Raw genomic sequence first — 27,724 nt, 5'->3', positions numbered from 1 at the left:
GATTTTTTTCACAACAGGTAGAATTAGATCATATACAGAAATGGTTTCCTTGTCTATTTTTTCAGGCTAATGGGATTGACATTAAAATGGAAAACGGCTACGTGATTGTCTATTTCAACAAGAAGATGTGGAAATCTACCAAACAGTACAATGACGGGCGTTGGCATTACGTGACTGTGACGAAAAGAAGCGGAGGGTATGGAGGAAGCAATGATTTTTCATTCATGATCAATTAATACAACTAGTTATACTTTTATAGTGAGTGCCGTTTTTGGAAATCGATAAGGACACTGTGGGCACAGCTGCTTATACCTTGTTGGCGAACACCAGACACATAAATGTAGTTTGAAAAAATATTCTTAATAAATGCTTCTAAAGCATACATGTACAAAACCTTTTTCCAGGATCCGGATGGTTATTGATGATGAGGATAAAGGGCAGGAGGAGAGCAGGGACCACTTCATACCTGACACAAGTGGCTCTCTCGTCCTGGGAAATGAGAATTTCAAAGGCTGCATTTCCAACCTCTACACAAGACGGTAAAATTCCCCACAAGTTTGAAATACTTTAAACATTTATGGAGTCAAACTGTGGTTATGTGCCATGTCATATATATTCATTTTCTTAAATGGGGTTTCTTTTATTTTATAATTCACGGTGATTCCCTGTGATTTCAGGCCAGCCAGTCTGTACAAGGCTGAGGACCTCAGCAGATTCAAGCCTGACGGAAAGGTTTTCGTGGATGTGTGTTCTCCCTTGTCTCCCGTTCAACTGATGCTGGACCGTAACTCTAAGAAGGTGAGAGATTGTTTTACATGTCCACACACACTCGAATTCATTTGAATAAGTTTGGTGTGTTAACGGCACTAAGTGCACAAGTGGAAAATCCATAGATTTGGATGAAATGATTTCCCTTTTTACAAACCAGATCAACATGTTTTTAAATCCATATAACAAAGCCATATAATGTGATAGCAAAAATGTGACTTTATTAACATGTGAAGCTTGATTTCTCTCCTTGGATGTAAGTTACACCAAGTTTAATATTCTTTTGAAAATTGCTTTAATTGTCTTCACCTTGTTGACAATGTTCACGTTATATTTTGCTGCCTCATTTCCAGAGATAAAGAAGAAGGAGTCCTAAGACCTGCTGATGCTGTCAAGAATCTAATACTGATTGAAAAACTGCCTTTGCAAACCACAGTGTTATGTAGCTTATGCACCAGCCCGTTCATCTCCAGTGTACTTCAATAAAAAAAAAAAAACTTGCATGAAATGAATGGCATGAATGTTTCAAGTAACCATAATAATTACAAAATGTATTGTATTTCAAAGTTGCTACTCTATTTAATTTAAGTATCTACAAATCTGTTAATAACAACCTTGAAATTGTTTCATGTCTCTTCTCTTTCTTCCATGTAACACTCTAATAATCATTCACAAGCATGTTCCCACTAACTCACTGATGCACAGTTATGACTCGTTATTGAAAATGATGAATATTGCACCCTCGCTTATATGATGAAGTGCTGCTCATAATGCTTTAGCAGCTGCTTTCACCTTTAACACTGATAATATCCAATAAAAACAACAGGGATTCATCAGCATTTTCTTGCAAATTCTCCTGTTTAGCTGTTAAAGTTTACGTATTTATTTATGGTATTTGACACAAGGCCAAATGATATATTTCAAATGCTGTTTAAAACACACACCAAACATGAACCCTGGCTGATGTGGACCACCTTAGCCCTGTAACATTTTGTGTGTCGATGTACACTGTATAAACTAAATGAGTACAGAAGCATATCCTGGGTTTAGATGAGAGTGCCTCGCCACGCCATATGTAGAGCTCACTCGTTAGGTACCATTAACATTCAAATCTTTCTTCAAAATCACGAAACTCACACTACTTCTTGTGATCACAGCTGCCCTCGTATGCTCACCCTCACTATAAAAATTAGCCTTTAGTCATTTTCTGAAAACCTTCAACCCACAATTATTTTATTGAATAATGAATTCTCATCTGCTGAATGGGTTTAAATTCAGGATAATAATCAATTGACACTACACCCTACACTTCATTTAAAATAAGCCAGAAAAAAGAGAGAGAAATATTAAAAGGTCTAAATGGTGAAGATGCTGTGTTCTGAAAAAAGGTCATGGTCCACTCGGTTTTCATATTCAATAATTATCCTACTGTTTTCAATATGTAAGCTGGCCCTCATCCATTTTTACATTTTTATCATATCACAACCTCCTCAGCCACAACAGTGTTGTTTTCTTGACTATATGCCAGACTGAAATCACTCAAAACACTGGCAAGCTCCTACTTTTTTTCTTTTTTCTTTTTTACGCTGATGCTGAAAGTTTAATAAGCACAAATCACACACGTGTGTGTAAACAGAAAGATGGTGGGAGTTATGCTACTCCCAAGAGAATGTGGTTATTAAAACTCCAAATATATCCACCATACTCGCTGCTGTGCTTACAGTTATGACCCACCGTCTGGCATTAACAGCTACATGTATGAATCGAGTTTTCTGAACTGTTTCTCAATGTGTTGAGTTTACGTTCTGCATCACAACAGAAGCCAAACATGTATAAGGAATAATGGATAAAAGATTCTTGACCAAACCATTTTTAATCTGTGATTAAAAGCAGATAATGTTGGCAGATTAAACGTTTTAGAAGGACACACGTGTAATCTTGGAGATTTTTGAATATTTTCTGGCATTTTATTGATCAATAATTGGCTGTAATTAAAGAAAATCAGGAAATCAATTAATAAATAAAGTAATGGTCATCTTCATTCACTAAATTTCACACCTGTGGGTGGGGGAGGACTTTTTTTTCCACTTTCTGAAGATGCAATAAAGAATATATGCAGTATTTTCATGTACAATATGACAGTTATTCTTTTTTTTTTTTTAACCACATCTTGTACCATCGCTGACACAGTGGAAGCAAAAATCCTGAGACTTAACAAAGGAGTTTTGAGCTGTTAAAAGGAAAACTGTTGCTGAGGGTTTCTGTTGTGTTTGTGTTGTTTTAGGATGATGTGAAACCTGTGAGCAATGAGAGTGTGTCAGCATGTGCGTTACCAGCCATGGATCAACATGCTTATCGCCTTGGAGGGACTGTTAGCAGACTGAGCTACAGCCTTCCTCTACAGGTCCTGCAACCCAGGTAAGTAAACAGTCTGATACACAATCATGCATATGTATAAATCCTTACATGTAAGATTAATAAATGTGAAGTGTACTTGTTTGAGTTTACCAATTCAAAATCAGTATTTATTTCTTTTTTTGGTTCTCCACAGACCGCATTTCTCTCTTGAAGTCAGGACTCGATCGCATGAAGGCATGCTGTTCTTTGCTGCAACCAGAGGAGGGCAATCTCATCTTGCTTTATACATGTCGAAGGGCAGGATCAGGCTTTCTGTGGGCAAACAGAAGATCTTCAACCGAGAAAAGTACAATGATGGAAAGTGGCACACGGTCAGTTCATTGCATTTATATCAACAAAAACCCCTCTAATTGCTAAAGAAAAAAAAAAAAAAAAAAAAAAAAAAAAAGTGAAACACTTTATGTTTACAGGTAATGTTCAGTTTGGAAAAGAAGAAATTCCGGCTGGTTGTAGACGGAATAAGAGCTCAGGATGGGCAGCTGACTAATGCAGAGCTGTCATCCATGAAGCAGCAATTCCTGTCCCCTGTCTACTTGGGCAGTACCCCACATTCCCTTCACAAAGAGTTAAAGGTTTAAAACAATAACAATGCAAATTTCACACAACTAATTCAATTTAGTGTCTATTTATTTTATAAATTTGTTATGCTTTCACTTTCAGTCGAAGGGCCTTCCGAAGCACAGTGTGTCTGGCTGCGTACGCAATTTTAAGATGAATGGAGCGCAAATGTCAAATCCAACCGCGAATCATGGTTCTGGCCCCTGCTTTGAGGGACAGACACAAAGAGGCGCTTACTTCTCAGGGAATGGAGCACACGTCGTTGTCAGTGAGTAAAGCTTTCTTCACAACAATCTGACAGCTAATCTTTTAAAGTTCATTTGATTGAGGAACATCATCACAATTTTCTTTTTAATTTTGTAATATCAGATGACTAAATAATAACAATAACAAAATAAACCAGAAAAAGCAATTTCCTAGCAAAAATGCAGTATGAATGCTGAAAATGTGAAGATTGCGCCTGAATTGCTTAAATATATTTGAAGTATCAGAAGCTCAACTTGCTGAATGAGCTTAATTGCGTAAGATTACCAAAACATCATCTGGCTTATGTGTAAACTGAAAAATGTGCTAAAAAAAAACAACTAAAAAAAGTATAAAGTATAAACTTAAATTTAGAAAAAAAAAGAACCACAACTTGAAGCACAAGCTCATCAAAATGTCCCCTCCTAAAACTCTTTACAAGTACACACACACACACACAGACAGACGGGAGTGAAACAGTGGGTGTGAGAGTGTGTGCCTTTCTGTTTCTATGCCAATCAAACAGTCTGAATCTGCTGAACTTGAATCCACCAATCAGGAGCAGCTTGAGTCTGTGTCTGTCTTACCACCAACACACAGAGGAAATTGCTGCTGAGATACCCAGAAACAAACAGGAGCAATATGAAAGTTGTAGATCTGACAAACATTTGACTCTTTGAGTATAAGAAGCAGGGCGTGCATTTTTTGTGTCTGTACCAGTAAAATTGACCGAGAAATGGCAGTTCAAAAAGTGCGTCCATTAGCTTTTTGAAACTCTCTGAAAATGTTGTAAAACTTAAATTGTTACTGTTTGAAAATGGTAAAAAAAAAAAAAAAAAAAAAAAAAAAAAAAAAAAAAAAATATATATATATATATATATATATATATATATATATATATATATATATATAAATGAGTAAAACCTGAAGAGTCTAAGCCTTAGACTCTTCAGGTTTTACTCATTTTTACCATTACCATTACCTTAGAGTCTAAGGTCATGGGATATGTTTAATTTTTGAATTTTTTCTATAGTTCAAAGTATGCTAAACTAATTTAGTTTCAAAATAGGGTGGGTTTGAAGGGGATCATTCATTTGAAATCACAGAAAAACCAAAAAACGTGCAGAAGGACAGCGTAAATGCTTAAACAGCATTCACACTAATAAATCGTTTTGTATTTTCTGCATTTCAGATGATTCCTTTGTTGTGGGCTCCAGCTTTGAGCTGCTGTTTAACATTCGTCCACGGAGTCTGACGGGACTCCTGCTTCATGCAGGTGTGTACAGCAAGACTCCAAATGGACTGCCGATGGGTCACTATCTCATTATCTATATGCTCGGAGGAGAGGTGAGACCACATATCTGTTTGTCATTTCCATATTCTTTTTTTTTTTTCAAGCTCAAAGGAACTTATTAGTAGAACAAGGTCTCTTGGTTCTGATATCTTCTGATCTTCTTTATCAAACTGATGTTTTTCTTCCTGTGTAATAAATATGAACCAAGTTTGCCATTTCTGTTCAGCACGCAGAAACAGACACTAAATTCATATTAGACCTAAATTTGCAAGTGTGATTCAAAGCACTGGGTTTGGACATGTTCCTGTTTGTAGGTGGTTGCACGAGTAAACAATGGAAATGGAGAATTCATGGTGTCAGTGAAGCCAAAAGCTTCTTTATGTGATGGAGTATTCCATAAAATTTCAGGTAAAACACCATTAAAATGACTCAAACTGTCTTTAACACCTTATAGACTTGACATGCATTGTACAAAATATATCAATTTATTATTTTTATGTTTAGTAATCAAGAGGAAGAATGTTGTGCAATTGTATGTGGACACACTGGACAACTACAAGATTGGACCACCATTTCCCAATATACCTTTGACCAAAGACCCACTGTATGTGGGTGGCATTCCTGGTAAGTGTAAATTATCTAATTTGAGTGACTGAGTTTTTGTTTTTTTTTTGGTTTTGTTTGAGTCAAACTTGAGCACATATTTAATTAAACTATATTTTTGCACTCACAAGCAGCTTCATTAGGTACAATTTGTTAGTTCTGGGTTAGACCCTCTTTTGCCTTCAGAACTGCCTAAATTCTTTGTGGCACAAATTCAAAAATTTACTGAAAATATTCCTAAAAAACTTTGACCCATACTGCCATGACAGCATCGCACAGTAGCTGTAAATCTTTCAGTTGCACATCTGTGATGTGAATCTCCAGTTCTGCAACATCCCAAAGATGTTCTATTAGATTAGATCATTTATTATCTGGTTACTGAAGAAGTCTTTTCAGTACAGAACACTGTCATGTTCAAGAAACCAGTTTGAGATTATTTGGGCTTTCTGACATGTTATGCTATCCTGCTGGAAGCAGCATCAGAAGATGGGTACACTGTGGTCATAAAGAGATGAACATGGTCAGGGGACAATACTCAAGTAGGTTGTGGTGTTTAAATGATACTCAGTTGTTACTAGGGGGGCCAAAGTGTTCTCGAAAAATACCCCCCACACCATTACAACACCATTGCTATTGCCAGAGCCACTGATACAAGGCCGGACAGATCCATGTTTTTATATTGTTTATGCCAAATTCTGACCCTAACATCCAAATGCAGTAGCAGTAATCGAGACTCATCAGACAAAGCAACATTTTTCGAATCTTCTATTGTTCAGTTTTAGTGAGTCCATGTGAAGTGTAGCCTCGGTTTCCTGTTCTAAGCAGACTGTAAACCTTCTGTTTCAAGGTTCGACATGCAGTTGTAGCTTCTGCCTTTCAGTGGACAGCCAGTGCAGTTCTTATTGACCTCTGGATATTTTCTCCATTTTGTTTCTCTGTAAACTCTAGAGAGGACTGTGTGAGAAAATCCCAGTAGATCAGCAGTTTCTGAAAAACTCAGATTAGCCCATCTGGCACCAACAACAATGCCATGTTCAAAATCAGTTAAATCACCTTTCTTTGCCATTTTGATCCCAGGATAAATGCTATTTCCTCAGTTCTCAGTCGGAATGCCCCTCAATTTGGATTTTCCACTCAAAAAATTTGGAGCTGACCAACATACCATGAGTTATCCAACATAGCGGCACTGAATGTAAACAGTAGTAAAACTGTAAATTTTTAATTTGTTCTGCCACTGTTGTGTATTTTTAACTCACTAAATAAACCAGATGCAGGGCATAGATCAAGCTCTATCCATAAATGTGTTTTTAAAGCACATAAAAATAAGTATTTTGCTGTAGTATTTTGCTATTTTGCTGCTAGTGATATCTGAATGGCTCTAAAAGTCCTGTTTTTCCTGGCTTTTTCTGGAACTTCCGACATCCAATTTCTGAGATATCTGTAACATCGCAGGTGCTCTTGACCATGTCTACATGTCTAAATGCAATTGAGTTGCTGCCAGCTGATTGGCACATAGATGGAAGACGTATTTTTGATATGGTAGATATACAAAAAAAGTCATATTGGAGATACAAAACACACCAAGAGATTTGTCAAGACAAATCAAGAGATTTATTGTCTATCCCCTTAATAAAACTTACATCTTTCTATAAAAAACACTTTAGTTATAGTCTTAAGGTTAAAGGTTAAAATAAAATAGACTGAAACAATAAAATCACTCACCTGTCCCTTTCTGCCACAGCGATCTTAATGCAGCAGAGGCTTCCTGTCACATCCTCCTTTGTTGGATGCATCCAGGACATGGGGATCAACGGTGAACTGGTGTCCTTCGAAAGGCCGTCAAGCGTGTTTGGTCCAGTCAACCTCAAGGAGTGTCCAGGCTGAACATAAAGATCTCCTCAAACCATCAGTAAACAAACCCTGGGACCATGTCCACCACCAGCTATGTGCAATCTGTTACTATGACAGAGAATGTGTTAGCATGTAAGAGTGTGTGTGTAAGACGATTGTGTTTCAGCGTGAGTGTGTTGGGATGAATGTACGTGAAAAATAAATATATGAGCAGCGGCTTACAGGTTCATAATGTTTGCTGTTAAGTTAAACATGTCTATATTTATTTAGTGTAAAGTTGCGTATTGCCTCACCAATTACAAATGCATTTTTTGACGGCTGCAATAAACTCTACTTTGTTGGTCTAGTCAGTCTCTACTGACTATCAAATGCTACTGAATATGCTTGTAAGTGGTCAGTGCTGCGTTACAGTCAGCCCAGCACTTTCAGAAAACAAGTATTGCCTTTGGTGCTGCGAAAGAGATCAAGATTATTAACTGATGTACTTTTGGTTTGCTTGTTGGACTCAATAGCTTATACTAAGAAAAATGATGTTTACACCCATGATTCTCAATTCAGTGACATTTCAGGGGTTGCTAAGCTATTCTGTATTCATATCCACATGCCAGCATGCAGAATTCTGCATTTTAACTGGCTTAAGAGACATGGACTCTTTGCACATGTTTTCAAACCACATGTTTTTCGCCCCCAGTGTTGTATTACTGTTCTGATCTGATTTTCCAGTTTGCATTCCCTTTGCATGAGAATATGGATGTATATCTTACAGTAGTTACACCAGATAACAGCATGTACTAAATTTTGTTTCTATCAGTTAAATAACCAATATACCTAGATGCCATTAGAATAAGTTTGGTCAGTAGTGTTTGGGACCATTGCAAAAGTAATAACAGAAAAAGTATGTTTAGGTACTTATATTCACAAAAAAGGTGTTTACTTTTCTAAATTGTGCATTTATGCCAGACTTTAAATAACATTATATCTCAATATGATGTAAAATTCATATTAAATTGGACACACTGTACATGCATTCCTGTCTTGTGGCAACTGATTTGTAAGCCATTATGTAACCTGTCTGATTAATATTCTTTATGAATACCTGTCAGTGCCATAAATAAATAATGGACTTTTGATCAAGGAAACAGCTTGGGAACTGTTAACTTCCACTCATTATGGTTCATACTAAACAATTAATGTACACTGCTGTGCAAACGTCTTGAGCCACCCCTCATTTCTTTATATTTTGTTTCCAAGCAGCCAGACTTTCTAGTAGTTTTTTTTAAATTAAGGGATGAACTGGTGTTGAGTCTACACATAATAGACAACTTAGAAAAGAATCAATCTTAAACTGTAAGTTTAAGCACTTTTGTATCAGCAGCCTGTTGCAAAACTCATTAGAATTATACAAACTCTGGTTTTGCCTTACTGTAGTGCCATGTATGTTTGTACATGTTTCAAAGTCCTATTTCCCTTTTTTGTAGCAAAATGTAAACATCAGAAGGTCCCGTCAAGACCTTTGCACAGTGCGGTGAGTATTTCTTTTGTAACTATAGCTCATTTTAATATTAGTAAATTATATAGCATTTAGGAAACTTTGATTGTGTTAAAATATGAAACACAATAAAATGTGGCCTTTATAAAATTCAGATAGTGTTAGAGTAAGAGCTCACACTGAGGTCTTGTCCTCAGTATTGCTTTAGAGGAAATGAGACTTTTTGGGGGGAAGATGTGGTAAAAGTAAGGAAGTTTTCCTGAAAGTATACTTTTAGAAAAGCATTAGGATAGCATAAGATTTGAAAATGTAAAAAAAAAACAACCTGTTAGGGATATATCTGTTAAACGTGTTAAATAAAATACAAAGTTGAGAAAATATCCATTATTGCCATTGGTAACCACTGGTAATTAGTCAAAAACGTCAAAAACTGTATGGACTCCTCACCTCTGCGTTTTAGCTAAAGACCACGCCCACTCCTATGCTGCCTTCAGGGTCGTTCTTTTCCCTCAGAAATGACAAATAAATTGCGCAAAGTTACAGTTAGCGCACCATTGCCTGAGAACATAACGGAAAGGAAACTCTAAAATTATAGTGTGGCTGCAAATTAAAAATAAATACATAAACAATACATGCGATCTTCCTGATGGGCAAAAATTGAAAGGTCGTAGCATAAGAAACGCAGGAACAGATGTGTTGACAAATAATTTAACACAAACAAAACCTTTTCTGTTTGTGGCTTGTTTCACCGTTTTCACCTCTGTTTGCATTAATGTATTCAATAAGAGGAATAATCTGTTCTTTTTCTTCATCTAGTTCTGTTCTTCTGCTAGAAATCTTTTTTACGATAGCACATGAAGGCAGCACGTTTCCTGGCTCACATGCAAACCAGCGGTCAGGAGACAGAATACAGAGTACGGCCGCCCAGCTGGCGGGACACTGGTTAGCTTCACTCTGTGTTGTAACCGGCTAGTTATGTGAAATAGCGGATTGTTATACGAACGTAAATATGCCAGCATTTGCTCCAAACTGCGCCACCGGTTGAGACTTCTCTGAGTGTAAGTAAACTAACCAGCTATACCGCCCTACCTGCCTGTCTCCGGTCGCGTTCAGTTCCTCACCTCCGATATCGGGTGTCTTAATGGCGGACGGAAAGGAACCAGCCCCGGCGAGCGTGGAGGAGGAGACAGACAGTATAAACGACGCAGAGCTGGCGCTGAAGGGAATCAACATGCTGCTCAACAATGGATTCAAAGAGAGCGACGAGCTCTTCAGAACATACAGGTCTGTGTGTGACTTCTCTTCCTGTATGTAAAAACAAAACAGAGGCGTATGCTTGTGTTAAATGTTATGGCAGGTGTAGCTAATGTTCCCAAACTTGTGATTAACCAATACAATTACAACTGAAGGCATCAAAGCGTGTGGTCTAAGCTTTGAAAAAACAAAAACAGGAAAAAAAAAACCCCACCACCCGTGTCACGCTTGTCTGGTGGAGAACCATTTGATCTGATCACAAGCAGAATTAGTGTTGTTTAAATACCCTGAGCAAATATCCACAACCACAATATGTGACATGTGTGCACATCATTAGATTTGGTGACTGTCTTCATAAATGTCTAAAAAAACAACGAAGTGCTTGCTTAACAGGTTGCCATTCCTGTTATACCGCTGTCTGGCTTTGAGGTACTTTGTACCCTTCTTGTGAAATATGTCAACATGGCCCAGCTAGTTCCTCACATCTACAGTTGAGTGACATATTAGAGGAAAACAATAACAACAATGTGTCCAGATAAGGTAACCAGGTTTCTGAGATGGTCTCTCGTTTGCTGATCCAGAAAGCATACATGAAGAGGCATACAAGCATACATGAAGACTGTCATTAGGTGAGAGTGCAATATTAAAAGATCCATAGCATCACCTGTAGAAGTCTAGGTTTATATATTTTTACACATACCAATTATTGGATGGCTGCATATGTCTTGCCTTGCTCTGGAAAGCAATGTCTTTGATGTCATTTAGGATCGAAATGCAAGCATTAAACTGGTAAACTATTCTCTTAGTCCAGTAGCACCCATCTCAGCCAAATAATCAGTAGGCATGCGAGAAAACTGCTGCATAACCTTTCTTTTTGCATTTTGCATTCATTAAAAGAGGTCACAAGTTATAAATGTTGGGAATCCCTGCTCCTGAACCGCACACGTCCTTACACATGCTTCAGCCTTTGCTTTCAACTTGAATGCTTATGTCATGAAAGGGCAGCTCCTATGGTTCCTGACCCCTGGGGAAAGCGTAAATGTCACCTCGTCCGCTAATTGCATTAAGCTCTAGGTGTCATCCTGTTTTGACTGGATCAGCAAAACGATGGAGGGAAGTGAAAAACACAAACACAGCTGTCTGAGAATGAGCTTTTACTGGCAGTATGTACGAGTTTCTGTTAAAGCTCCCCTGGTACTATTACGTTTGTATAGTATGTTGCACTTATGTGTGGAGGTGGTTCCATTATAAATTAAATCCCCATCACAGTTACACAGGGATACCTGTACCAAGTCAATTTTCCACAATTATTTGAAACATTTTGCCGTAATTTGACTCTTGTCTTCAAAGTGAAATATAAGGCTGCTGAAATTCAGTTATTGCACCAAAATGACCACACAGCTACACAGCTACAGATGGAAATCAAAAGGACCTTTGATTTCTGTAAATGATGCAAGTTTTCAGCTACACAGATGCAAGTCTGTGTAGCTCTAAAAGATTATTATTAGTAGCTATAAATGTGTCAATTGTGACAGGGTATATGTTTTGATTATAGGGTAGAAATTTCTGAATCTCTTAATTCATCAAAGAGAAAGTTAGTTGATAAGTTTTGCATTAGCTGGCTTGTGACAGTTGTAAAGCTGTGTTAATAGTGTGTAACAGTGTATTATGAGCACCTTTGATGCCCTAAGATAATTTCAGATGAAGGGCATCTTAAAGTGTGTTAGTTATGAGGGTGAGGCCAAAAATTGCCAATTGGGGGTAGAGGGTAATAGTCAAAGAAAAGAAAGTCTAATCTGAGTTTCTGCATATTTAAAGGCAACAGCATGCAGTCTGCCTTTTGTGGAAAAAATGGGTCCTTCATGGATTGTTTTTCTGAAGAGCTTAAGTGAATGGTAGTGAGTGGTAGTGCAACAGGATACACCATTGCAACAAGTCAGTTTGTGAAATCTCTTCCCTCCTAGCTACTCCACAATCAGCTATAAGTGGTATATATAAGCGGAAGCATTTAGGAACCAAAGCATTGCAGATGATGTGAAGTTACAGAGTGGGGTCGCTGAGTGCTCATAATGCATTAAAGTGGCCAACACTGCTGACTCAATAACTGCACAGCTCCAAACCAGCACACAAAAACTGTGTGCTGGGAGCTTCATGGTTTGGGCTTCCATGGCTGACAGCTCCTGTAGGTATAATATTTGTAGTTGACCCAGTATTATTGTCCATACAGTGTATATGTTTACAGAAATAAAGATTAATATAGTGACGCTGGTCCTATCTAGTAAACTCAATTTGGTTCCTTGATGTAAAACAAAACAAAAAATTTGTCAGCTGTTTTTTTTATCAAATGTGACTTTTTTTTATTTAGCACTTTAATGTTGGAAAATATCTTGGTTTTATATTTCATGAATTAATTTTTCATTGTTTTACTTCTGAATATTCTCCTCCTTCCCATTAGTATTTTTCTAACCTACAGTAGTCCTAATACATTGGCATTATTGATGCATGAAACAGGCCACATACTTTTCATTGTTTCTCCAGTGAACTTTACACTGTCAGAGAAAATCACATTATGTGAAAAGACTAACTTCTCTTATATGTTTGGGGTTGTTTTCTTCTTCTTTTTTTTTACTTTCTTTCAGGAACCACAGTCCTTTGATGAGTTTCGGTGCAAGTTTTGTGAGTTTTCTGGTGAGTGGAAAAGCAACTCGCTGCTATTTTGGTTTGTGGCCAAACTTCTCGAAGATTTTTGTAAATGTTGCTTTGGGAGCTTTTGGTTTCTTTGTGAGGCTTATGGAAGTTCCCTTGTGTTCCCTTTAAGTCCTTTTAAGCCAGCTGTTATGTTTTGCGAAGAAATTTCTAAATTATGTTTGATCAGCATTTTTCCCCCCCAGCTACAAACGTAGCTGAGTTTGACAGTTTGTTCTAAACTTTGCAAGTTTCTGCTGTCATGATTGGATGGTATCATACACATGCTGGGTCAGCAGTGGGAGGGATGTCACAAAGTACAAATACTTAATTTCTGTACTGTTACTGTACTGTTTTACTGCCTGTATTTAAACACAAGTATCTTTGTTTGATTGTTTTTAGTCACATTTTCAAAACAGGCTCGTTATTTTATTTTTATTTTTAATGCGTTTGGGAGTTATTCTTTCACATCACTGCTCAGTGTGTATGACATAAATGTCATAGAGATGAAAGATGCAAACAGCATATAATGTATGCATCATTTATTGCATTATACTCTTTTTTTTTTTTTTTTTTTTTTTTGTTTAATGTTACCCATCGAGAATGTAGGGAACAGCTACAAATGGAGTTATTTAATTTAATGGGCTTTTTCTCTGCATGATGATTGCATGTGTTGAAGCACCTATTCCCATCTATTAATATTATTATAATATTTTTTAACATGACATGAGGCTTATTTATCTTTGCAAAAAGGAGCTGATAGAAGAGCTACTATATACTTTAATATTTTCCACTTCCTGGTCAGCTGGTAACATCTGAAGTACAGTGGTATTTTTTAACAAGTCATTAATGACTCCAGAGGACTTCTGTGAGATTGACCCTTAAAGGGCAAAGATAGAATAAGGTTACACTTGCAGAGCACATCACCATGATGTCTACTCATCTTTTACTGGGAGAAATCAGAGAGCAAAAGTCCTTACGAGTTGCCAGGCACCTCAGCATGTGAAAAATGAAATTCCCAACAAAAGCTTTGACAGTGGAAAAGGACAGCAGTGTTACTGCAGTCCAAGTAACACAGAGATCTTTGTTTCAGTCGAAGCAAAAAAAGTTGGCAGCTGGGTTGTAGTGCTAGAATAATTACAGAGTTTCTGGTGTATAATTGTACTTCATTAGTAGCCTGACCAATTAAAAATAATCATTCAGAAGTAACTTTATAAATTAAATGTTTTTTAGTATGTGGCAAAATCCCAGAATTTGGCATTCAATTATTCAATTATCTCTTCATGTTTTTTTGTTTTTTTTAAAAAGGGATTTAGGTTAGCAATAGTGCATATCCTTTATCTTCTACCTGTTTTGTTCATTCATTCATTGTATGTGTAATTTGTACAAAATCTGTCAATTTGGAACAATTAGATTTCGTTTTCTTGTTTCTTTTTCTGACTCCACTGTCGAGTGTTCAGTGTAAGCGATTTTTCTTGAACCACATGTAAGTAATTGATTGCTTTTATCCGGTTTCCCTTTTGCAGAACGCCATGATGACTTTTGAAGAGGAAAAAATGCAAATGGCTTTTGAAGACCTCAAGGCTACAGAGAGACTGTGTGAGAGTGAAAACATGGGTGTCATTGAGACCATTAAAAGCAAGATCAAGCGCAATGTGAGTAAATACTTGATTAAACTGCCTGTATTGTACATCATTATATAGACAAGCATTTCATGTTGGGCCTGTAACGCCCACGTGTGCTTGTTAGCTCTCCTGCATACCTGTCTGTCATCAGCCTGTAAATGTGGGGTGTTTGTGTGGGCAGATGGACTCTCAGAGGTCAGAGGTGGCTGCAGTGGACCGACTCCAGAGGCAGATCATCATTGCAGACTGCCAGGTTTACCTGGCGGTTTTATCTTTTATCAAACAAGAGCTGTCATGTAAGGGAACCTTTGGTATTTGTTGGTTGACAGTGATGCACTCCACACGTATCACGTAGGTAGGTGACAAATTAAAGGAAAAAAACAAAACCTGTCTTTTACGCCTTGGGAAGCTTTTTTGCTGGTATGGGTCCACTTGTCTCTTTAGAGGGAAGTGTCACTTGAAACCAGTACAAAGCTGTTATGGAATGTTTTTATTGTGATGGAGGTGGTCTCTCCCAGGTAGCCCCTGTTGCAGGGATACAAGGAGTCGCTAGATCTCAATAGCTATGAGAGATTTTGGGCCAGCACTCTTTAGCGCCATCATTGAAACACCACATGACAGAAGAATCTTTTAGAAGAGTGGTTTTAGGGTGCTCTAGCCTTCCTGACATTGGCCTCTGATGGCTATGATAGCTTTTCCTTTAATTTGTCATCCACCTTTTATTTGATGTGTTAAATACAAAGAGGTTATAATAAAGGACTTTTCTCTAATCTGAGCTTCAATCCTCTGACAGCATATATCAAAGGAGGCTGGATCCTCCGTAAAGCTTGGAAGATGTACAACAAATGTTACAACGACATCACACGTCTACAAGAAGGCAGCAGGAGGAGGGGCTCTGAACAGCAAGCGACGCCGTCTTCATCGTCCGGCTCTGCTCTGTCCCACCAGAGTCGCTCTCCCTCACCCGGGTCAAGTCCATCACAGAGGCTAGATGGCATCAGTCCCGAGGCTCTGGATCGGCTGAAAGGTTCAGTCAGTTTTGGTTATGGTCTTTTCCACCTCTGTATATCGATGGTGCCACCGCACCTACTGAAGATCGTCAATCTGCTGGGCTTTCCCGGAGACCGCCATCAGGGCCTGTCAGCACTCACTTACGCCAGTGAAAGTAAGGACATGAAGGCCCCCTTAGCTACGTGAGTGAGTATGTTTGCATATCTGTATCCTGTTTTGCAACTTAAACAGTTGTGTGCAGTGTAATAAAATAATGAAAGCATAATTTGTAGAGGAAAGAAGGAAACAAAAAAGAGATCCCAGTGTGAACAGCTGTAATAATTGACTGACTCAGGTCCCTGTAGCACAATTTTCCAAATCCTGCTTCATACTGAATCGTTTGAAATTGGTTTTTAGTCCTTGGGTGCCTTGGGAACCATGTTTGTAATCAAGCCTTTAATTAAAATCAAGTGTGTGGGAATTTGGTCATGTCTGCCAAGTTAACAAATCTGTAATATAACCACATTATGCAATATTACTGTAAAATGCTGTGAATCGTATTTCCTCAGTTTTGTAAAAAGCGCAACACATTGTGCTGTTTTTTGTGTGTGTGTCATTATCATAAATTAGAAATTTGCTATATTCCCTCTCATTACAGTCTCTGTGCTTTTCTTGCAGCTTGGCTCTGTTGTGGTACCACACAGTAGTGCAGCCCTTCTTTGCTCTGGATGGCACAGACACACAGTCAGGCCTAATGGAAGCCAAATACATTCTTAAACAAAGAGAGGCTATTTATCCCAACTCCTCCCTCTTTATGTTTTTCAAAGGCAGAGTTCAACGCCTTGAGGTAAAGACATGTGAATACTAAACCTTGTTATCTTTTGCCATGTGAAGTAGTCTTCTAACTTGGAGAAGCTCAGTATTGTCTCACTGTAACTCATACTACAAAGTTTCCTTCTGTAGTGCGAGATCAGTAGTGCCTTGACGTCCTTCAGTAGTGCCTTGGATCTGGCCTCTGACCAAAGGGAAATTCAGCACGTTTGTTTATATGAAATAGGTACTGCCTGGCTCTCATATTTCTCTCATATTTCAAATATGCCTCACTCGGTATTAGTATGCAACATCATTTCTGATCGATTTTTTTAGGCTGGTGCAGCATGATCGAACTGAACTACAGAGAAGCCTACAGAGCGTTTGACAGATTGGCGACTGAATCTCGCTGGTCCCAGTGCTATTATGCCTATTTAACTGGAGGTAATTACAGCACCGTAATGCTTTCAGGGTATTTTGTAAGCTCGGTAGTGGATGCTAATCCATATTGTATGTTGTGTGGTGCAGTGTGCCAAGGAGCCACTGGTGATCTGGAAGGAGCCGTTGCTGTTTTCAAGGACGTTCAAAAACTTTTCAAACGCAAGAATAATCAGATAGAAATGTTTTCCATGAAAAGGGTGAGTGTGTAACTAGTTTGTTTCCTGTAGGAATATTATGGTGCTAAGAATGCCACTGATGTGAAGATGCACTTTTGTTTTTCAATCAGTCTGAGAAGCTAAAGAGCTCCAGTATATCCAAAGAACTCTGCATCCTATCAGTGATTGAGATTCTGTATTTGTGGAAAGCTCTGCCCAATTGCTCCAATGCCAAGCTGCAGACGATGGCCCAAGGTACTGCATTCCAAACTAATATCTCGCTTGCATTATGTGCACTAATGCAAAGTGTTTGTAATTTTGATTCCTCCCTTAGTGTTACAGGGGATTGACGACGCCTCGTGTGCAGGCCTGAAAAACCTCCTTCTTGGTGCCATAAGCAAATGTCTACATAATACCAAAGATGCCATTCAGGTACTCTTGTGTTAAATTAATTATGCAATTTGCATTTTTGGAAAATTGATGCACAGCATGAAGCACAGCATGAAGCACGGCCCTCGCCGGCTGCCTTAAAGGATTGTCCATGCACTTACACAACACAATAATCATTGTTTGTTTTGGTATCATGACCTTTTTTTTTTTTTTTTGAAACAGTATTTCCAGCTGGCTGCAAGGGATGAGGGGGGGCGTCTGAGCAACTCTTATGTGCAGCCCTACTCTTGCTATGAACTGGCCTGTGTGCTGCTGAATTCCCCAGAGGCAAGTTTTGTGTGTGTGTGTGTGTGTGTGTGTGTGTGTGTGTGTGTGTGTGAGAGATAGTTAAACTGTCTCTCTTGGCCAAGGTCCTGGAGGAGTTACACCATCTAAATATTTAATTTTTTTTTTCTAGTCTGCGGGGAAGGGCCGAATGCTAATGCTTCAGGCCAAGGTACAGTAATACTCTTTATTTATTCTCTGCCCTGAAAGGAGGTAATATGTCCTGTTTTTCCTGTCTATTTGTTAGCAGTCTAGCTTCCACTGTTTTTAAGATATCATTGTGGCGGGGTGTGGCCTGCAGAGCCGTGCAGGCCACACATCCGCAATCATGCACCGCAGACTTAAATGTTGTACTGGGTCCTGTGGTTGGAGAGGTGGTGTTGATGTGAGTACAGCTGGCAGCGGGAGAGCTGCGGCCGTTGTGTGTAAATGGTGTGCCTCAATAAAAGATGTTGAATAGCAGTAAAATGCCATCGGGTCTGCTGTGGTCGTTTACGATCATTTTTAAGTTTTGTGTGATGGCAGTTACCAACAGCTCGAGCGGATTTAATTTAGGTGAAAATCTGGTTAAGATCAAGGTCGCACCATATGTGAAAATCAGTACAAAGTTTATATTAGCCATAACTTTTTATTGATCGTCTTCAAACTTCACAACAACATACTGGGCATTGGAGGACATGAGCACCCATGTAGGCTAAGCATTTCACCTTGACCGTCATTATTAGCGCCCAAGGTGAAAAAGCTGGTCTTGCAAAACATTTTAAGAAACCATATCGAGTATAATATGTTATATGGAAGGTCATGAAGAGAGCTTGTGATGTCACAGTGATGCCGTAACAGGCTGACATCCTCATATTGTAATGAAAACAGGCTGATGTCAGCATGTTTTATTAATTTTAGCGTAGTCCGTGGTCTTTGGGGCGAGTCGCACTATGAGTGATCTTGTTACTACTGGAAGTAGTTGGTAACAAGTCCTGTCTTATTTGATTAATTAAAAGCAATTAGTGTTTAGATTTTGTCTTATTTTTGCTGCGGGTCAAAGCTTTCTTTATAAAACTGATCAGGATCTTTTCATTCTGACTCATCGTTCTAAATCAGATTAAGACACCCACTGTCTGATCAGGTGACAGGATGTCTATTGGAGTGCCAGTGCTGCTTGAACTTAGTGAGCTGAGTATACTGGCTTTGCATTGACCTAAAGTTTGCCAACACTGTAGCCAAGCCTCTGTATAAGGAATGGATTTAAAATGAAAATGACGGAATTTGAATGAAAACAACAGAAATTGGGAACAAACAATGGAATTTGAATGAAAACAATGGAATTTGAATGAAAAGAACAGAATTTGATCAAAAACAAAAGAATTTTCATGAAAACAACAGAATTTGCATGAAAACAACAGAATTTGAACAAAAACAACGGGATTTGAATCAAAACAATGGAATTTGAATGAAAAGAACGGAATTTGAATGAAAACAACAGAATTTGAGAATGAACAGAACAGAATTTGAATCAAAACAATGAATGAATGAACCATGAATTCTAAAACAAACAATAGAATTTGAATAAAAAGAGTAGAAGTAGAATGAAAACAACAGAATTTCAATGAAAAGAATGGAATTAGAATGAAATGAATAGAATTTGAATCAAAACAATGGAATTTGAGAACAAACAATGGAATTTGAATGAAAACGACAGAATTGGAATGAAAACAACAGCATTTGAATGAAAACAACGGAATTTGAATGAAAACAATGGAATTAGAATGAAAACAATGGAATTAGAATGAAAACAACGGAATTAAAATGAAAACGACGGAATTTGAATGAAAACAACAGAATTTGGGAACAAACAATGGAATTTGAATGAAAAGAACAGAATTTGAATGAAAACAACGGAATTTGATCAAAAACAAAAGAATTTGCATGAAAACAACAGAATTTGAACAAAAACAATGGAATTTGAATGAAAACAATGGAATTAGAATGTATAGAACAGAGTTTGAATGAAAGCAACAGAATTCTAAAACAAACAATAGAATTTGAATAAAAGAGTAGAATTAGAATGAAAACAACTGCATTTGAATTAAAACAACGGAATTTCAATGAAAAGAACGGAATTAGAATGAAATGAATAGAATTTGAATCAAAACAACAGAATTAGAATGAACAGAACAGAATTAGAATGAACAGAACAGAATTTGAATCAAAACAATAGAATTAGAATGAGAAGAACGGAATTTGAATGAAAAAAACAGAATTTGAATGAAAACAATGGAAGTTTAAAACAAACAACAGAATTAGAATGAACAGAAAAGGATTTGAATCAAAACAATGGAAATAGAATGAAAAGAACAGAATTTGAATGAAAACGACGGAATTTGAATGAAAACGACGGAATTTGAATGAAAACGACAGAATTTGAATGAAAACGACGGAATTGGAATGAAAACAACAGAATTTGAGAACAAACAATGGAATTTGAACGAAAACAATGGAATTTGAACTAGAGCAGGGCGATATGGCCAAAAATATTTATCATGATATATATTTGAAAATTTGCGATAACGATATAACTGACGATATAATTGATGCGAGACAAAATACAACTCCACAACATTACTAGCGCAAAAAGACAACCTTCCATTTATTTTCACTTAAACAAGAAGCTGGTTTTTATGTACATTAAAGCTTTATAAAAATGTAACAGTGCAAATGCAAATTCCTTGCTGAAAGTTTAACCAAAAGGCATTTCCAGTAGAAATGGGATGACATATCCTGAGCATAACCATGTATAATATCCACTGAAGTTAAAAAGAGGTGCTTTGCAACATTAAACTGCAGTGAGCAGTACGTATTTTTCGGACCACAAGGTGCACGGGATTATAAGGCACATTAAGCGAAACAAAGCAGTCAGATAAATCAAACTTTATTAAACTCATTCTTCTTGCTTCCTCCACTTCTGTACCATTGATTTATTAATGAATGAATTCTGCTCTATTCCCATGTTGTTGCAGTATATTAATGACTAACCTTGTATTGTGGATGGATTATCTCAGTTGTTCTCCTGACTGAAGTTTGGTCCGTTTACAGCATCCCGCCATGTGATTGCATTTGTCTCTAACTATCAGGAACTTTAACGTTAACTTTTATAAGTGGAAAAGTGTTAGTGTTTGTCCTCCAGCTTCACTGTTTATGTTATGCTAACATAGCTGTGTCGCTAGCGATCAGGTAGCACATCATTATATACCAGCTAGCCCAACTTCAGTAACCCTACAAACGTCATTGCTGTTTAGTTTCCTGTCTTCATTTATGTTGGACGTGATAGCAGAGCTGTACGTTTGAATTTTTCCAGAAATCTCTGTCAGAACATGCTATATCATGCTTAGGTAACTAGCGAAACTAGCGAGCTAACTTCCGCTAGCTTCCTGCTAACTTCTAACTCCGTTAAATGTAACAAATTTTGTTTTCATGGATGCCTGGAAGTTAAACTTCATAGTTTCACCTGGTTAAGCAGCAATGCTGATCGTTTTATTAAAGATGAAAGAATTGAGACAGTTTTTAACTCTCAGTGATGCTGCAGTGTTCGTTTGATCTGAAGAATAGGGAGTTTAGGACCCAGATTACTCCCAGATTTAAGAGCATCTTAGTCCGGCAAATACGACAATAACGACAGCCGCTTGCATGTTCTGCAAAAAAATGTGCTTTGTCGTGTCCGTCAGATACACGACAAAGCACATTTTTTTGCATGTTCTGCAAAAAAATGTGCTTTGTCGTGTATCTGACGGACAAACACCAAACCAGTTCCACATCACTGAAGTTGCACCATTTTTACAAACCAATTCTGGTTCATCTGTTTCACTCAACAATCAGCCATGTGCGTATGAAAACAAAGGCACTGCGCATGCGCGTTTTACTCATATTCTATCGCGATATTTCATTTTCCTATCGTTGCCAAACATTATACCGGCATTACCGTGAACGGTATAATATGGCCCAGCCCTAATTTGAACGAAAACAATGGAATTGGAATGAAAACAACGGAATTGGAATGAAAACAACGGAATTGGAATGAAAACAACCGAATTTGAAATCAAACAACCGAATTTGAATGAAAACAACGGAATTAGAATGTACAGAACAGTTTGAATGAAAGCAACATAATTCTAAAACAAACAATAGCATTTGAATAAAAAAGTAGAATTAGAATGAAAACAACAGCATTTGAATGAAAAAAAAACGGAATTTCAATGAAAAGAATGGAATTAGAATGAAATGAATAGAATTTGAATGAAAACAACGGAATTAGAATGAACAGACCAGAATTTGAATCAAAACAATGGAATTAGAATGAAAAGAATAGAATTTGAATGAAAACGACGGAATTAAAATGAAAACAACGGAATTTGAATGAAAACAACGGAATTTGAATGAAAACAATGGAAGTTTAAAACAAACAACAGAATTAGAATGAACAGAACAGAATTTGAATCAAAACAACGGAAATAGAATGAAAACAACGGAAATAGAATGAAAACAACGGAAATAGAATGAAAACAATGGAAGTTTAAAAGAAAACAACAGAATTAGAACGAAAACAATGGAAGTTTAAAACAAACAACAGAATTAGAATGAACAGAACAGAATTTGAATCAAAACAATGGAAATAGAATGAAAACAACGGAAATAGAATGAAAACGACGGAATTTGAATGAAAACAACAGAATTAGAATGAAAACAACGGAATTAAAATGAAAACGACGGAATTTGAATGAAAACAACGGAATTAGAATGTATAGAACAGAGTTTGAATGAAAGCAACAGAATTCTAAAACAAACAATAGAATTTGAATAAAAAGAGTAGAATTTGAATGAAAACAACAGAATTTGAATGAAAACAACGGAATTAGAATGAAATGAATAGAATTTGAATCAAAACAATGGAATTTGAATCAAAACGACGGAATTAGAATGAAAAGAATGGAATTAGAATGAAAAGAATGGAATTAGAATCAAAACGACGGAATTTGAATGAAAACAGCATTTGAATGAAAACAACGGAATTTCAATGAAAAGAATGGAATTAGAATGAAATGAATAGAATTTGAATGAAAACAACGGAATTAGAATGAACAGACCAGAATTTGAATCAAAACAATGGAATTAGAATGAAAAGAATAGAATTTGAATGAAAACGACGGAATTAAAATGAAAACAACGGAATTTGAATGAAAACAACGGAATTTGAATGAAAACAATGGAAGTTTAAAACAAACAACAGAATTAGAATGAACAGAACAGAATTTGAATCAAAACAACGGAAATAGAATGAAAACAACGGAAATAGAATGAAAACAATGGAAGTTTAAAAGAAAACAACAGAATTAGAACGAAAACAACGGAATTAAAATGAAAACAATGGAAGTTTAAAACAAACAACAGAATTAGAATGAACAGAACAGAATTTGAATCAAAACAATGGAAATAGAATGAAAACGACGGAATTTGAATGAAAACAATGGAAGTTTAAAAGAAAACAACAGAATTAGAATGAAAACAACGGAATTAAAATGAAAACGACGGAATTTGAATGAAAACAACAGAATTAGAATGTATAGAACAGTTTGAATGAAAGCAACAGAATTCTAAAACAAACAATAGAATTTGAATAAAAAGAGTAGAATTTGAATGAAAACAACAGAATTTGAATGAAAACAACGGAATTAGAATGAAATGAATAGAATTTGAATCAAAACAATGGAATTTGAATCAAAACGACGGAATTAGAATGAAAAGAATGGAATTAGAATGGAAAAGAATGGAATTAGAATCAAAACGACGGAATTTGAATCAAAACGACGGAATTTGAATGAAAACAGCATTTGAATGAAAACAACGGAATTTCAATGAAAAGAATGGAATTGGAATGAAATGAATAGAATTTGAATGAAAACAACGGAATTAGAATGAACAGACCAGAATTTGAATCAAAACAATGGAATTAGAATGAAAAGAATAGAATTTGAATGAAAACGACGGAATTAAAATGAAAACAACGGAATTTGAATGAAAACAACGGAATTTGAATGAAAACAATGGAAGTTTAAAACAAACAACAGAATTAGAATGAACAGAACAGAATTTGAATCAAAACAATGGAAATAGAATGACAACAACGGAAATAGAATGAAAACAACAGAATTAGAACGAAAACAATGGAATTAAAATGAAAACGACGGAATTTGAATGAAAACAACAGAATTAGAATGAACAGAACAGAATTTGAATCAAAACAATGGAAATAGAATGAAAACAACGGAAATAGAATGAAAACGACGGAATTTGAATGAAAACAATGGAAGTTTAAAAGAAAACAACAGAATTAGAATGAAAACAACGGAATTAAAATGAAAACGACGGAATTTGAATGAAAACAACAGAATTAGAATGTATAGAACAGAGTTTGAATGAAAGCAACAGAATTCTAAAACAAACAATAGAATTTTAATAAAAAGAGTAGAATTTGAATGAAAACAACAGAATTTGAATGAAAACAACGGAATTAGAATGAAATGAATAGAATTTGAATCAAAACAATGGAATTTGAATCAAAACGACGGAATTAGAATGAAAAGAATGGAATTAGAATGAAAAGAATGGAATTAGAATCAAAACGACGGAATTTGAATCAAAACGACGGAATTTGAATCAAAACGACGGAATTTGAATGAAAACAGCATTTGAATGAAAACAACGGAATTTCAATGAAAAGAATGGAATTAGAATGAAATGAATAGAATTTGAATGAAAACAACGGAATTAGAATGAACAGACCAGAATTTGAATCAAAACAATGGAATTAGAATGAAAAGAATAGAATTTGAATGAAAACGACGGAATTAAAATGAAAACAACGGAATTTGAATGAAAACAACGGAATTTGAATGAAAACAATGGAAGTTTAAAACAAACAACAGAATTAGAACGAAAACAATGGAATTAAAATGAAAACGACGGAATTTGAATGAAAGCAACAGAATTCTAAAACAAACAATAGAATTTGAATAAAAAGAGTAGAATTTGAATGAAAACAACGGAATTAGAATGAAATGAATAGAATTTGAATCAAAACAATGGAATTTGAATCAAAACGACGGAATTAGAATGAAAAGAATGGAATTAGAATGAAAAGAATGGAATTAGAATGAAAAGAATGGAATTTGAATCAAAACGACGGAATTTGAATCAAAACGACGGAATTTGAATCAAAACGACGGAATTTGAATGAAAACAGCATTTGAATGAAAACAACGGAATTTCAATGAAATGAATGGAATTAGAATGAAAAGAAAAGAATTTGAATGAAAACAATGGAAGTTTAAAACAAACAACAGAATTAGAATGAACAGAACAGAATTTGAATCAAAACAATGGAAATAGAATGAAAACAACGGAAATAGAATGAAAACGACGGAATTTGAATGAAAACAATGGAAGTTTAAAAGAAAACAACAGAATTAGAATGAAAACAACGGAATTAAAATGAAAACGACGGAATTTGAATGAAAACAACAGAATTAGAATGTATAGAACAGAGTTTGAATGAAAGCAACAGAATTCTAAAACAAACAATAGAATTTGAATAAAAAGAGTAGAATTTGAATGAAAACAACGGAATTAGAATGAAATGAATAGAATTTGAATCAAAACAATGGAATTTGAATCAAAACGACGGAATTAGAATGAAAAGAATGGAATTAGAATGAAAAGAATGGAATTAGAATCAAAACGACGGAATTTGAATCAAAACGACGGAATTTGAATGAAAACAGCATTTGAATGAAAACAACGGAATTTCAATGAAAAGAATGGAATTAGAATGAAATGAATAGAATTTGAATGAAAACAACGGAATTAGAATGAACAGACCAGAATTTGAATCAAAACAATGGAATTAGAATGAAATGAATAGAATTTGAATGAAAACAACGGAATTAGAATGAACAGACCAGAATTTGAATCAAAACAATGGAATTAGAATGAAAAGAATAGAATTTGAATGAAAACGACGGAATTAAAATGAAAACAACGGAATTTGAATGAAAACAACGGAATTTGAATGAAAACAATGGAAGTTTAAAACAAACAACAGAATTAGAATGAACAGAACAGAATTTGAATCAAAACAATGGAAATAGAATGAAAACAACGGAAATAGAATGAAAACAACGGAAATAGAATGAAAACAATGGAAGTTTAAAAGAAAACAACAGAATTAGAACGAAAACAATGGAATTAAAATGAAAACGACGGAATTTGAATGAAAGCAACAGAATTCTAAAACAAACAATAGAATTTGAATAAAAAGAGTAGAATTTGAATGAAAACAACGGAATTAGAATGAAATGAATAGAATTTGAATCAAAACAATGGAATTTGAATCAAAACGACGGAATTAGAATGAAAAGAATGGAATTAGAATGAAAAGAATGGAATTTGAATCAAAACGACGGAATTTGAATCAAAACGACGGAATTTGAATGAAAACAGCATTTGAATGAAAACAACGGAATTTCAATGAAATGAATGGAATTAGAATGAAAAGAAAAGAATTTGAATGAAAACAATGGAAGTTTAAAACAAACAACAGAATTAGAATGAAAACAACGGAATTAAATGGTCTGAATGCCTGATGCAGTCTCGCCCTGCAGAGCAGTGTTGTAAGTATCTTGCTTGCATTAGCATTAACTTTGTTAGTTGATTGGTAGCTGACACTGAATGAGCACAGATCTCACTCTATTAGCCGTAACAGCCATCTCTGCATGTCTGGGCAGACACACGGTGTCTAAGAGGAGCACTGGGCTCTCTGTTTTTCTTACCTGATTGGTCAGCATGTTCATTGATCTGTCTGTGTTGACTGCAGAGGTTGTTAGAGGGCAGAGCACGAACAAAATAAAATTCATTTTGTTTTCCGTGCAGGAGGACTACGCTGGCTATGACTTTGAGAACCGACTCCACGTTCGTATTCATTCAGCTTTCGCCTCTATGGCGGCCTCCGCCCAGCCTTGAACTTTAATCTGAAATGTCTTTGAAAAAGCCACAATAATGAGTATGGATATTTTCACTTTAAAATAATTTCTTTATACTTATAAGATTCTGAGCCAGTGCATCATTTAGAACACAAACATGAATATTTCACAAGAAAACAGGTACAAGAGGTGTTATCGATCTGTTACTGTACGGCACAATACACTGTTTGTTTTTGTCTTCAGGGTTTGTTTTAAAACTAGATGCCTGTTGAATTGAATGAAAACCCGTAGATTTGTTTTGTAAGATCTTAGGCATTATTGCTTACATGGAGGAAATGTTCTTCAGATTGTGTAAAGGCACATATCAAGTATTAAGCATCAAAGCAATTACAAGAAATGACTCTGAAAATGTCTTTAAGAAGCCAATATTTCCACTTCAGTGTTGGTTGTTGACTTTGACATTTGTAAAGCTAATCTATAGGCAGTGTATTAATCTTTTGTTTTTGTTTTTTTAAAAGCACAGCCCCTTTTTAAGCAGTCGTTTTTATCAGTGTAAATATGTCTCACATAAAGGTTTTAATAAATGTGCCACTTTGAGCGGCTTAAATGCACAACGCTCCTTTCTGCTGCAAAGTTTTTCCTGTATATTTGTTATAATAAAAACAACATTGTAAAACTGAATATCTGTTTTCGTCGACTGTTTAAGTGTCATAGCTTAAAGGTGACAAATACATTTCTTCACCAACAGAATTTGTACTTCTTTAGTGATCAAAGTAATCACGAGGGGCATTAAGCCTTTC

The 27,724-nt window shown here is 36.0% G+C and overlaps 2 protein-coding genes across 2 annotated transcripts in view; both read left to right on the top strand.

Annotated features, from left to right (window-relative positions):
* LOC146687682 (laminin subunit alpha-3-like) overlaps window positions 1-7,768 on the top strand; it is a 59,449-nt gene extending 51,681 nt beyond the window's left edge. The window contains exons 67-77 of the mRNA XM_085439055.1: window positions 66-196; window positions 405-539; window positions 678-798; window positions 3,053-3,186; window positions 3,320-3,497; window positions 3,597-3,758; window positions 3,847-4,012; window positions 5,180-5,334; window positions 5,596-5,689; window positions 5,786-5,905; window positions 7,626-7,768. Of these exons, the coding sequence (XP_085295181.1) occupies window positions 66-196; window positions 405-539; window positions 678-798; window positions 3,053-3,186; window positions 3,320-3,497; window positions 3,597-3,758; window positions 3,847-4,012; window positions 5,180-5,334; window positions 5,596-5,689; window positions 5,786-5,905; window positions 7,626-7,768 (1,539 nt within the window). The remainder of the gene's footprint in view (window positions 1-65; window positions 197-404; window positions 540-677; window positions 799-3,052; window positions 3,187-3,319; window positions 3,498-3,596; window positions 3,759-3,846; window positions 4,013-5,179; window positions 5,335-5,595; window positions 5,690-5,785; window positions 5,906-7,625) is intronic.
* A 2,306-nt stretch (window positions 7,769-10,074) lies between these two features.
* LOC146687681 (tetratricopeptide repeat protein 39C-like) lies at window positions 10,075-27,605 on the top strand. The gene is made up of 14 exons (XM_085438325.1): window positions 10,075-10,508; window positions 13,118-13,166; window positions 14,690-14,818; window positions 14,970-15,084; window positions 15,582-15,981; window positions 16,457-16,625; window positions 16,742-16,835; window positions 16,925-17,032; window positions 17,117-17,226; window positions 17,316-17,439; window positions 17,519-17,616; window positions 17,797-17,901; window positions 18,032-18,070; window positions 26,875-27,605. Exons 1-14 carry the CDS (start codon window positions 10,366-10,368, stop codon window positions 26,962-26,964), a joined length of 1,773 nt encoding a protein of 590 aa, XP_085294451.1. The 5' UTR covers window positions 10,075-10,365; the 3' UTR covers window positions 26,965-27,605.
* The last annotated feature ends 119 nt before the right edge of the window (window positions 27,606-27,724 follow it).

The sequence above is a fragment of the Copadichromis virginalis genome, linkage group LG18 (genome assembly GCF_057382275.1).
Source record: "Copadichromis virginalis isolate Kocher_CV1m ecotype Utaka linkage group LG18, C_Virginalis_male_GT1.1, whole genome shotgun sequence".
Classification (NCBI taxonomy): Eukaryota; Metazoa; Chordata; class Actinopteri; order Cichliformes; family Cichlidae; genus Copadichromis; species Copadichromis virginalis.
The sequence above is the reverse complement of the archived record's forward strand: the minus strand, read 5'-3'. Positions and strand labels throughout refer to the sequence as shown.

Bases quoted from the DNA above. Each gene is read 5' to 3' on its own strand.
- LOC146687681 (XM_085438325.1), top strand. From the start codon at position 10,366: ATGGCGGACGGAAAGGAACCAGCCCCGGCGAGCGTGGAGGAGGAGACA. The intron at 16,626-16,741 runs GTAAAGACATGT...TTCCTTCTGTAG, and splicing joins GCAGAGTTCAACGCCTTGAG to TGCGAGATCAGTAGTGCCTT. The intron at 17,227-17,315 runs GTGAGTGTGTAA...TTTTTCAATCAG, and splicing joins AAATGTTTTCCATGAAAAGG to TCTGAGAAGCTAAAGAGCTC.